Source organism: Chenopodium quinoa, unplaced genomic scaffold, assembly GCF_001683475.1.
Source record: "Chenopodium quinoa cultivar QQ74 unplaced genomic scaffold, ASM168347v1, whole genome shotgun sequence".
NCBI lineage: Eukaryota > Viridiplantae > Streptophyta > Magnoliopsida > Caryophyllales > Amaranthaceae > Chenopodium > Chenopodium quinoa.
Window position 1 is genome coordinate 5,936,595 of NW_018744633.1, and position 11,296 is coordinate 5,947,890.

An 11,296-nucleotide genomic window follows, 5' to 3' on the forward strand; every position below is an offset into this window, starting at 1 on the left:
ATTTTTTTAAAAAATACTAACAAACTGTGCATTGCACGGGCTTTATCTAGTTATTATTATTATTATTATTATGAATTATCATATATATAGCTTATCCTACCTCTTGTTTAATTGTGGTGATAGATGAATCAATATCTTAATTAATTGTTTAGTGTAATTTGTACGGAGAAAAGGGTAACGAAGGGCGATAATGGAAATGAATTTTGTAAAGAAAGTTATATATCTTTGCCCGTATCGGTCATAGTTAGTTGTTAAATTGTGATGTGGATTGTAGGTACGTACAATCAATTATATTAATGTAGGTTAACTTAACGATCCAAAAGGAAGACAAGATTGTAGACTTGGTTTCCACTCAGGCCCTGTTCTCTTCACCTTAAAAAAATAATATTAAGTAAAAATAATTTTAGTTCAGTAAAATTAATTTCAGTTCAGTAAAAATAATTTCAGTTCAGTAAAAATAAATCCAGTTCAGTAAAATTTATTTTTCTTAAAGAAGAATTATAATAGAAAATCAGTAAAATTAAGTTCAGTTCAGTAAAAATAAGTTCTGTTCAGTAAAAATAATTTCAGTTCAGCAAAATTAAGGTGAATCAAACAGGACCTTAAAAATTTGACAAGGATTATTGAGCAAGTTTTATTTCTAAATTAGTTTAAACCCGTAAAAAAAACATAAAAATAAATGGTTGGAGTATAACACCCAGACCGTGAAAATAAGGCATCGACATGGCTTTCAATTACTTGTTGTACTCCGTGTCCAACAATTGTACTCCCCGTTCTTAATTTTTTTGCCCCATTGTTAAATGGTTGGGTCAAAATTAAATAACTTTAATCATAAATTATCGTTAATTGATAATATACTATGAACACAGAGAGTACTTACTTACCTTGGTGATGTTGCCATGCTGGGCATGCAAACCCTAGTTAACAATGTTAAATTCGTTCTCAACATGATCATTGTCACATAAACCTTTTTCCTGTTGAGATTTGACTTTTAAACAACCATGTATACATTATACTCTATGCTTACCAGCTGGCTGCCTGAATTTTCAGTTTCTAATAATTGTCTTTTACGAGTATTATTGCGTACAGAAATTTAATTTTCTCAATACTCCATACTTTGTATATTTTATTGTTTTTTTTTTAATTAACATCGTTTGACTTTTATACAACATGTTTTGACTCGCTTTTGTGATTTATAAATACGGTAAAACATATTTAGTAGGATCTGTTTGAATCGTTTTAATGTATATTTTATTAATGTCCACTTTTTATAATTTTACAAGGTTGATAATTAGAGATATTAATCGTTAAAAATACGGTTGACAAGCGTGATCATAGAAAAATGTCAATTAAAAAAAAAAAAGATGAAGTATTCATTAGTAATACAACAATTTTCACAAACGGTTTGGAAAACCAAACCATTCACAATTGTTCATGGAGCTATTCATCTTTTCCTCAAAATTTTAACATTATTTTATTCAAATAGTAACACAAATAATTTTAATTGTTCATTGTTAAGGATGCTCTAATATTGCATGTTTCTGTACCCGTATCCATAGTCACCATTACGAAACCTTTTGTTGTTTTATTTAATAAAATGAGAAAAAATATCTTTTGGGGTGCATCGTATGAGTTTTTATAAACTAATCCGATTTGATCTGGTTTAATAATTTGACTAAACTTTAACCACATTTTAATACTAATCTGTAAAGAAAAACATCATCAAAATGGATCTTGTTATATTCGTCTCATTATGAACTTTTCTAATTTTTTATAATATGCAATTAACGATATTTAGCAATAAGTACATGGTAATTAAAAGTTCAATTCTGGTCTGATCTAAATGTTTTTGGTATAGTCTGATCTGATCTGATTTAAATTTATTAAGTAATAAGTATCTACTCCATAAAACAAATTGAAAAGAACATATCCAAAGCTTAGTTATACATTATGTAGCTAGCTCGTTTGTGGAGCACAATTGCTCTATAACTATTCCACATTGTTTAGTTAAATCACATAAATGCAACAAAATTGAATCGAAATGAATCCCATTACGAAGTAATAATAGCTAATGGGTAGATAGACTATAACCCAATCGAGTTGAAAGCTTCAGAATCAGTAGTAAACTGACAACACATTAGTTAAAGGGCTGGCAAACCCTGACCCGACACGAAAACCCGACCCGAACCGAACCTGAACAACCCGAATTCGACCCGATTTGACCCAAATTTCATATTTCGTAATAATATTAAGTTTTACACTATTTTTAATAGTTTCTAAGCATAACCCGAAATCGACCCGAAATCTGACCCGAACCCGACCTGCTGACCCGAATTGCCACCCCTTTGTGAGAAAAATCAAACAGTGAAGTAGTAAACTATAAAATCAGACCCTTAATTTCACAGCAAATGAGTGGTGCACAATTTTTAATGGCCACCACCATACCCACACCCATTCGCCGTAACTTTCTCTTTCTTTGTGCAATGAATGCAACAATCTCAATTCAATTTCACCTGCATTTGTCGCTTCCATTTCCGTCTTTAAAAAGTTCTTCCTTGTTAAACGGTAATTGTCTCGCAAAAAAAATCAAAACGGGAAGAACGGACCAACAGTAGAACTCCACAAACCAGCCACATGCTGTATCTCTTTCACTATAAATACCCATTTAACTGATCTTACTTTTCCCTTCTTCTGTCTTTGTCACTTACTATCTTTCCACTTCACACTCTATAGTTGCCAGAATTTTGAAGATTTTTCTGGGTTTGTTTTTGTTTGTTTCATGTGTTTTTGGGGTTTAATTCTGGGGTTTTGGATTGTTTGAACTTGATCAAGAAATGGGTACAATTGAGAAAGATCAAACTGCGGTGGTTTCTGCGGTGGCGAAAGAAGACAGAAGTGGGTTTACCCCTCAAACACTCCGTCAAATTCTGCTTGTTTCTGCTGGTGCTAGTCACTCTGTTGCTCTTCTTTGTAAGACCCTTCCCTCCAATTTTGGGGTACTCCCTTTTTATTTGGGTAGTTTTGCATTTTTTATAATCTGATTCTTTATTTTATGTTTATTGTGGTTTTGCTATTTTTGCTTAATTTTTTCTGGGGTTGTTTGATTATTGTTTAGTTTTAATTTTTGTAAGAAGAATTGTGTTGATAGATAGAAAAAAATGGTTGATTGCTTTATATGTGGAATAATCTTTGCTGAAATATACTCGAATACTGTATAATTGTATCTAGTTTAGGTCAATTTCTTCTAAATTGGTAATTATTTGGTTCATGACTTCAAGTAGATGGCAACTTGCTGAATTGTTAGTAGGACTTGGTAAAAAAATAGTGAATAGCCATAACCAGATTTGTATTGGTCCATTGTACATCACCGACAGGTGTACAAGTGTTTGATCCCGGATACTTTTAATAGCTATGTATGAACCTTGGACGGTTGAAGTGGAATTTGTGTTGGATAGGTGGTGTTTGGTAAGGGGTGGTGGAATTTATGGTGGATAGGTGGTTCTTGGTGGGGGGTGTGTGGTGGTGCCTGTGACGGTGTTCGGTTCATGGGGTGTCCTTAGGGTTGGAGGGATTCATTTTCATAGGTTGGGGTATCTTGTGATTTAGAAGGAAACCTTGATTCAAGTTTCAGGTATGATTAATTAGATTCCTAATACATTGTTGTCATTTTGATAATTGACACTGGATTTTTCCTTCTTCCGGGTTTTATGAAGATACTTGGGATGTTTTTCGATAATGTGGATGGTAGACTTCTCAGGCTAGTCTGAGGTTGTGTTTGGGTTGTTAACTTATCTATTTCAAGGTCTGATCATCTTTAGTGCCGATTATTCCGGTTTAGGTAACCTATTTATATTTAGGATCACCAACAGTTTTAAATGCTTGTTGGTTTGTTCTTGATAATACATCTCAACTAACTAGAATTATTAGTTAATAATTAAAGTCTGTATATGTTCTCTTTTATCAGTTTTTCTAGACTGGATCAATTTCTTATGTAGAGCTCATATGATGCTGTTTTTTCATTGCCAACCTTATTTAAACCGGAGGTTAGGCTTTACAATTGTGCTCAAAGCCTCAAAATTTGGACTCAGTTTCAGTTGGCACACTCTTTGACACATTTGATTACCTATATTTGAGCTTTCCTCACTTCTTACTGGTTGAGAGATTGTAATAAAATTATAGAAGTTAGAAAGGGGAAAGTAGTCACCTTTGTGGCTTTGCCTTGAAAGTAGGGTTTGGTTTTGTACAAAAACATGCATCTTATGTTACCTTCATATGAAATAATGTATAACTCAACTAGTGAGGAATGACCATCAAAGAATTGGAAAATTAATGCTTTGAATTTTTCAAAAGTAAATCATACTTGTATTCTTATAAACTCATGTTTTGTTTGCTTCTAAACTTTTGGTTCACTGTATTAGTTCAGCACAGTTTTGGTGCTTGGCATTTAGCATTACCCTCATTCAGTCAAAGCAAGTCCCCAAAGGACAAAAAAATAGAAAGAAAAAAGAATTTTTTTTATCTATTGACTTGTGGCGTATGTTGGTTTGTACTACATTCAGCTGGAAATGTGGTTTGCTCTTGGGGAAGAGGCGAGGATGGACAATTAGGCCATGGAGATGCTGAAGATCGATTTTCACCAGTGCAATTAAGCGCATTGGATGGGCATGATGTTAATTCCATTACTTGCGGAGCTGACCATACCCTTGCATATTCTGAGCCACGTGTGCAAGTCTACAGTTGGGGATGGTATGTTCTCCCACTGGTCATGCCATCTCAATATTGTTTTTGTTTTTGATGCCATTTTAAGGTTCTAGGTCCTATTGCAATTTCAAGTATTGCTGGAAGAATAGAATTAAATTGATGCATATTTTCAGGGGTGATTTTGGAAGATTAGGTCATGGAAATTCTACCGACCTGTTCATTCCTCATCCAATCAAGACATTAGATGGTGTAAAGATCAAGCAAATTGCTTGTGGAGACAGTCACTGTTTGGCAGTCACTATGGATGGGGTGGTAGCAAGGTTAGTTGTGTATATCTTTTTGCTCATCCTTTCATAATGAATTAAAATTTGATTCGAACGTGCACACCCATAATAATAATTCATTGAGTTAGCAAGGTGCTAGAAAAACTTGAACTAAACTATTGCTCTTTCCCATTTATGATACATAATTTGTTACAATCAGAGTGGTGTTGTCAAGTTGCTTATTTTCTGCTGATTTGTCAAACTAAGGACTACTGCAGCTCTCTCACACACATACCCGCACTCAGAGATGTGAGCTGTGTCATTTGCATTTAGTAAATTTTCATTCAATACATGTGTGATGATTCCCATGCTACAACATCTTATGAAACATAGTGGATCCCCTAGGCGTCCTAATCTTTTTCTTTTTTGAATATATAGAGATTTGTGCGAGTTTGAGCATTTAGTATCTAATGAGTTTAAGGATATTTTGTACCGATGAGCAAATCTGTTAATGAAGGATATGTGATTGACTAATGTATCACCTGCTTGTGTCTTTTATTAATTGAAGTTGGGGAAGGAACCAAAATGGCCAGCTTGGTATTGGAACTGCTGAGGATTCTCTTATCCCACAAAAGATTCAAGCTTTCCAGGTATAAATAATCTTTCCAATGAACTGCACTTTCATATATTGAACTTCTGTTTTATTTATTAGAAGGGCATGCTGTGATACATTTTAGATTAATTGAGTTCTGACTTGAAAAATTGTAGATACATTATTATTTTGTTGTTTCTGAATTTTTTAGCTTTTATTTATTTCCAGGGAATACCTGTGAAAATGGTAGCTGCTGGTGCTGAGCATAGTGCTGCTGTCACGGAGTCTGGTGAGGTGTATGGCTGGGGATGGGGTCGATACGGAAATTTGGGGTTAGGTGACAGAAAGGATCGCTTAGTTCCCGAGAGATCTTCGTCAATTGATGTATGCTAAAAACTTTGTGACCTTTACTTTTGTCTCTCAATGACTTGCAAGCGCTACATATTTGAATGAACTAATGAGTGCTCCTTTTTTCCTTTGTCCAAAAGTCTTATGTTAACTCTATCTTGAATTTGCTGTCTGGTGATTAAAATTCTTCTTGAATTTACTTGCTAACAACTGGATGAACACTATCTTTAGAATTTTTTTTTCAGAATCTAATATTAGGAAGGTTTTAATAGCTGTCCGATGATGCAGATCACTTTAGACTTGAGAGAGTAGAGACATGCAATTTTGTCATTATGAGTTATGACCATATTATCAGGGTCAAACAAAAACAGTGAGCGATTCATTATAACTATCTTACTGATGGCAAGGTCATAAGTTTATTTTTCATACCTGATTGTTAAACAATGGTTTATACATTACATTTTAATGAATCAATGACCAAAGAAGGGTTAGAAGTTTAATATGGGTGGGGCTAACTCTGTTTGCCATTAGTTGTTGCCTCCAGCCAGTTGCCACCTTGTTGGCTTAAATATATCTCCGGTCCTAGGGTGTGTGTGTGTGTGTGTTTTTTTTTTTTTTTTTTTTTTTTTTTAACTACATGACCAAACTTGAACCAATAATATAGGCCTGTCAATATTCTTTTATGTTTCTCTAGATCTGTTAAAAGATTGTGCTTGCGGCTGGTAGCCCTCGCCTTTTCTGTCTGCGTCTCTCCTATTTTGTGGATAGTAGAACTTCCTGGGAAGTTCTAATTCCAAGTTTTATTTCCAACCAAACAACACCATCTTCTTCTACTTCCTAGGAAATAGGAACTGCCAATTCCCGTGTTTTCTTTTGTCAACCAAACAAGCACTAAGTGTGTTGCAGAAAAGAATGGGAGGGTGGGAGTCTCTGATTGGCCTTTATCTTTATCCTTTGGTATTCAGTTTCAGCTTTTTAACTTTGGAAATTTTCTTGCATATATTAATAGGGCACTTGTCTGTTTAAGACACGAGGTCTAAGTTATTCAAACTTCGGATGATGGTTTTTATTTCTCATTTGAATGAACATGAAATTTTAACGTTAACTTTATTTGATACGGAATAGAGATACTATGTTGCTCACTTGCTCCTATGCAGTTGATGGGATAACCTTGTGTTTTTATGCGATGCTGGCGTTTTGAAATTTTTTGTCACATTAAATATTTTCTCTTGTCATTACCATCTTTGACACCCTAAATCATTTAACGTTGCAGGGTATAAAAATGATTCAAGTTGCATGCGGATGGAGGCATACAATAACTGTTACATCTTCTGGCAGTATATATACTTACGGATGGAGTAAATATGGTCAGCTGGGGCATGGAGATTTCGAAGATCACTTAACTCCGTATAAGTTGGAAGCTCTAAGTGGTCAAATGATTTCTCAGGTTACGTATTGATTTACTGCTTTACATTATTTTCATTACTAGCTTTAGTATTTTTTTGTGTTTATAGGGGGTGGGCCTGAGTTGGGTGTTTTGGAGCGGAGGCTGACTGGTTGAGTGTTAGCTATGTGAAAAATTGCTTAAAGAGTTGATGCACAACACTGGGCATCATTCCTTACAGCTATTCTAGTCTGTTCTCATCCTCTTCCACCCCCCCCCTTCTGATATTGTTCTGGTATAGTTGTATAAGGAGTTTATTTTTTATAAAGTATCTGACTAGTAGACTTGTAGATCAATCATGCATAGGTTCATTGCTCTACACTATCTCCGCTTTACCTGTAAACTTGTGCCACAAAAGCACTTGAAACATATGTTTAACCATGAGATGAGAAGTAAAGATGAAATAGAATTGAGTGGTTGGGAAGCTGTCGCAACTTGTTTTGCAGAGTAGATGGTAAACACTTTTCTTTTCATTTGGCAAGAGACTTGTTGATTACCTGTTACTCAATAACCATAAGATTCTAGTCATCCATGTGTTATCATCTTGCTTTGTAATGAGATTGCATCTCTGCCTTTCTGGCTATTTCAAAGAGAGTTTATTAACTTATATTATTCAAGATACTTGTTCTTTATTCATGTCATATGTTTACATCTAGTGGTGCCTTGATTGAAGTATTGGGAAGGACCCAGAGTAAAGTCTAGCTATTTGTATCTTGAAAATGTGGCAACTTGCATCAGACATTATGAGCTATGCCTCTCTACTGATGCATTTTAGATCTAACTCCGTCTTTGCCTACAGTATGCATTGTGTGATATATAGTTTTTTTTTTTCAAAGTCAACTTATGCATCTTTTGGGTTTGCTTGATTATTCAGATCTCAGGTGGTTGGAGACATACCATGGCAGTGACTTCTGAAGGAAAGCTTTATGGATGGGGATGGAATAAGGTTTGTAATCCCTTGTTGCATTAGTGTCCTTTCGCTGTAGATCTTTGTGCGATGGTTTATGTGTAAATCTGAATTTAGGAGCTCATTGACTGCTATTGACATTATTCTGCCCGAGCTTTAAAATAGATTATCTTTATCATTTGAATATGTCTAAACTTGAAATGTCTGTGTTAGAACTTTATTATTGAGAATTGATTAATTAATATAATATATATAATGTTGCCTTCATGTGTAATTTGGCATTTTAAAGAGGTCAACTGGTTTGTTGTATGTCATTTCTGTTGCAACAGTTTTTATTGCAAACACAGACCATATATCTTTTGCTTCTGAACTGGTCAACAAATTAGTGCCTGAAATTCATTTTTGACTTTTATTTATTCTAAGCCCTTTATTTATATTTAGAGTTATTGGAGGAGTCTTTGAGGGAGGGGAGACTTGGCCATTAGTTTGATTCTGACTAAAGTAAGTAATAAGTTTCTGTTATATGTTGAAGAAAACAAGCTCTAAGTAGATTAAAAATTGACCCACTAAGATACCAATCTCTTTCATGTAAATTACCGACTAAGATAGAGTGAGGGATAGCTCATGTGGTAAGAGCTTCCCTCCCGGTTCCAAGTGATCCTGGGATCGATTCTTGCCCCCTGTCCTTGTAGCTCTCTAAACACATAAACAAAAAAAAAAAAGAAAAAAAAAAGATACCCACTAAGAAATCAGCTTAGTCATGTTAATTGCCTGATATAAGTGTACTTAATTGACAAAGTTTTTTACACACGTCTTTTACAATTTTCTGATTTTTTCTTAATATTATTATTTTTTTAGTTGTCCAATGTGTTGATTCTATTGGTATTTAAAGGATTATTGTAGTCTCATCTGCTTAATCAGAACTGAATCTTAGCTTCGTATGGTGCAGTTTGGACAGGTGGGTGTGGGTGACAATGTTGACCGCTGCTCTCCTGTGCAAGTTTTGTTTCCCCAAGACCAGGCAAATCCTTATCCTTGTTGCTTCATTTGCTATTAGTTAAACTCATTTTTAGCCTCTCAGGAACACTCTGATTATTAACTACTTGTTTGTTTTTCGAAATGATCACAGAAAGTAATGCAAATTTGCTGTGGATGGAGGCACACATTGGCTGTTACAGAGAGGAACAATGTGTTTTCTTGGGGAAGAGGTACTAATGGTCAGCTTGGGCATGGGGACTCTGCAGATAGGTAATATAATTTTCTGTTTTCTTTTATGTAAACAAGTTGGGATATGATTAAAAATCCCTTAATTACTTTCTTTATTACTTTTTTTGGCCTTTGCTGTTGTATATATTGCACGCGGCCTGCCCTTACCACTCTCAAGGTTGGGCCTCTTAGGGTATTATACTATTGTTTCACACCCCTATGAAGATTATGGTGCAAGTTCATTGAGTAGGGTGGATATGATGTGCTGTTGATAAACCGTACAATATGGGTAGTTATTTGGTTAGAAAGGACGTCTTGTTAAAAATGATTTAAGCTAGTGGCAGTAGTAAATTAATTTATATCTGAATCTGGTGAGAGGATCTTGGATGATTAAATGATTTAGCATCATTGGTAGTTCTTCAGCCAGTGCATGTATGCGAGTAGTGAGTTCTGACTTCTGACCTTTCTTCTTAACTTTAACTCATTATAATCATCACTATGTGGTTTATGCTTTGAAGCTGTATGCAGTTTTCTTGCAATGATCTTTCTGCCTGATAGTGTTTTAGTTACTAATGTGTGTTTTACAGTCTGCGCTTCTAACTTCTGCCCTTCAGCAGAAGGTTGCATTGACAATGTAGACTGACATGTATCCAAAGTTAAATTATTACACTAAATTGCTTTTTGTTTTGAAATGGAGTTGGTAATTTCTGAAGTTCTCATAGTGCTACTCACTTCATTGGATATGATCTTCTGCATGGGAAGAAAACCTGACAATCTGCAATCTAAAGACTAAATTCAAAAGAAAAACTATAATGTCATTGATTTATATCCTACAAATTGCAGAAATTCTCCAACGATGATAGAGGCCTTGAGCATGGAAGGGTCTGGTGGTCAAAGGATCGAGGCATCAAATGCAGATCCATCAGCAGGTTTTTTTCTTTCCAAGTTATCTTTTGTAATCATTCGTACTACGTGAGGTACTTGAAATTAACTCCTCTACTCTGTACTAACAGGGAGAATTTTGGTTCCACCATCCGGAAGATATGCTGTCGTCCCTGATGTAAGAATTTCTTTTGTATTTTCAATGAGGTTCCCTATTTTCTCTTGGAGATATACAGGGTGACAGGGATTTGGATCTTGCTATAGTGAGAACTCTAACATCACGCTTTACTGTTAGATGGCTTCCTCAAGTACAGTATAAGTTTATCTGTAAATGTGGAAGCCTTCTAATACAAATTTGTTAGAGTTGATCACGGGCCAGATCGATGCCTGATTTATAGGTTTGCGTAAAAAAATTGTTTGTTAGACTAAGGTTGACGTTTTGGACCACACCCATAAAGTTGCCTGGACCATCAGAGCCAGCCCATTGATCAGCTTTAGTGTCTGTGTCCCTCATCCATGTAATAGATTTGCACTAAGGTATTAAAACAAATTTCATGCTGTCTGCAGGAGCAAGCTTCAACTGCAGGCTCAAGAGATAATGGTGGTGACGCAAGTGTACCAGAAAATGACGTAAAGCGGATACGAGTTGGCCCTGGACCTGCTTAATAGCATGAGAATATGAGATATAGGAAGATTTGCAGGAACAAAGTTTCTTCTAAGCTTCATGGGACTGAGCTGCGTGTATTTTGTATATATACGTCTGTTATTCAAGATAAACTTCATTGGATGTATCTGATCGACCACTCTTGATCAACGCTCCATTGTTTTGGTCTCTATCAATGCTTATCCCCCTGTTTCTTTTGAGGCTAATGTTTGGCTGTACAACAGTACACTTGAGAATTTGGGAAGATTTTGCAAAGTTGCAGTTGAGTCTTATTTGCACTTTGTTTAAA

General features: G+C 35.1%; 1 protein-coding gene across 1 annotated transcript; it reads left to right on the forward strand.

Moving 5' to 3' along the window:
- The first annotated feature begins 2,438 nt into the window (after positions 1-2,438).
- On the forward strand, positions 2,439-11,296 carry LOC110701299 (ultraviolet-B receptor UVR8-like). The gene is made up of 12 exons (XM_021878928.1): positions 2,439-2,970; positions 4,560-4,746; positions 4,875-5,021; positions 5,533-5,614; positions 5,785-5,940; positions 7,178-7,351; positions 8,223-8,294; positions 9,205-9,276; positions 9,385-9,503; positions 10,305-10,390; positions 10,475-10,521; positions 10,911-11,296. The coding sequence occupies exons 1-12, from the start codon at positions 2,835-2,837 to the stop codon at positions 11,007-11,009; spliced, it is 1,377 nt and encodes a 458-aa protein (XP_021734620.1). The 5' UTR covers positions 2,439-2,834; the 3' UTR covers positions 11,010-11,296.

Excerpts from the sequence above, each read along its gene's own strand:
- LOC110701299 (XM_021878928.1), top strand. The coding sequence starts at position 2,835 with ATGGGTACAATTGAGAAAGATCAAACTGCGGTGGTTTCTGCGGTGGCG. Across the intron at positions 4,747-4,874 it reads CAAGTCTACAGTTGGGGATG|GGGTGATTTTGGAAGATTAG; the intron begins GTATGTTCTCCC and ends GCATATTTTCAG. Across the intron at positions 5,022-5,532 it reads ATGGATGGGGTGGTAGCAAG|TTGGGGAAGGAACCAAAATG; the intron begins GTTAGTTGTGTA and ends TATTAATTGAAG.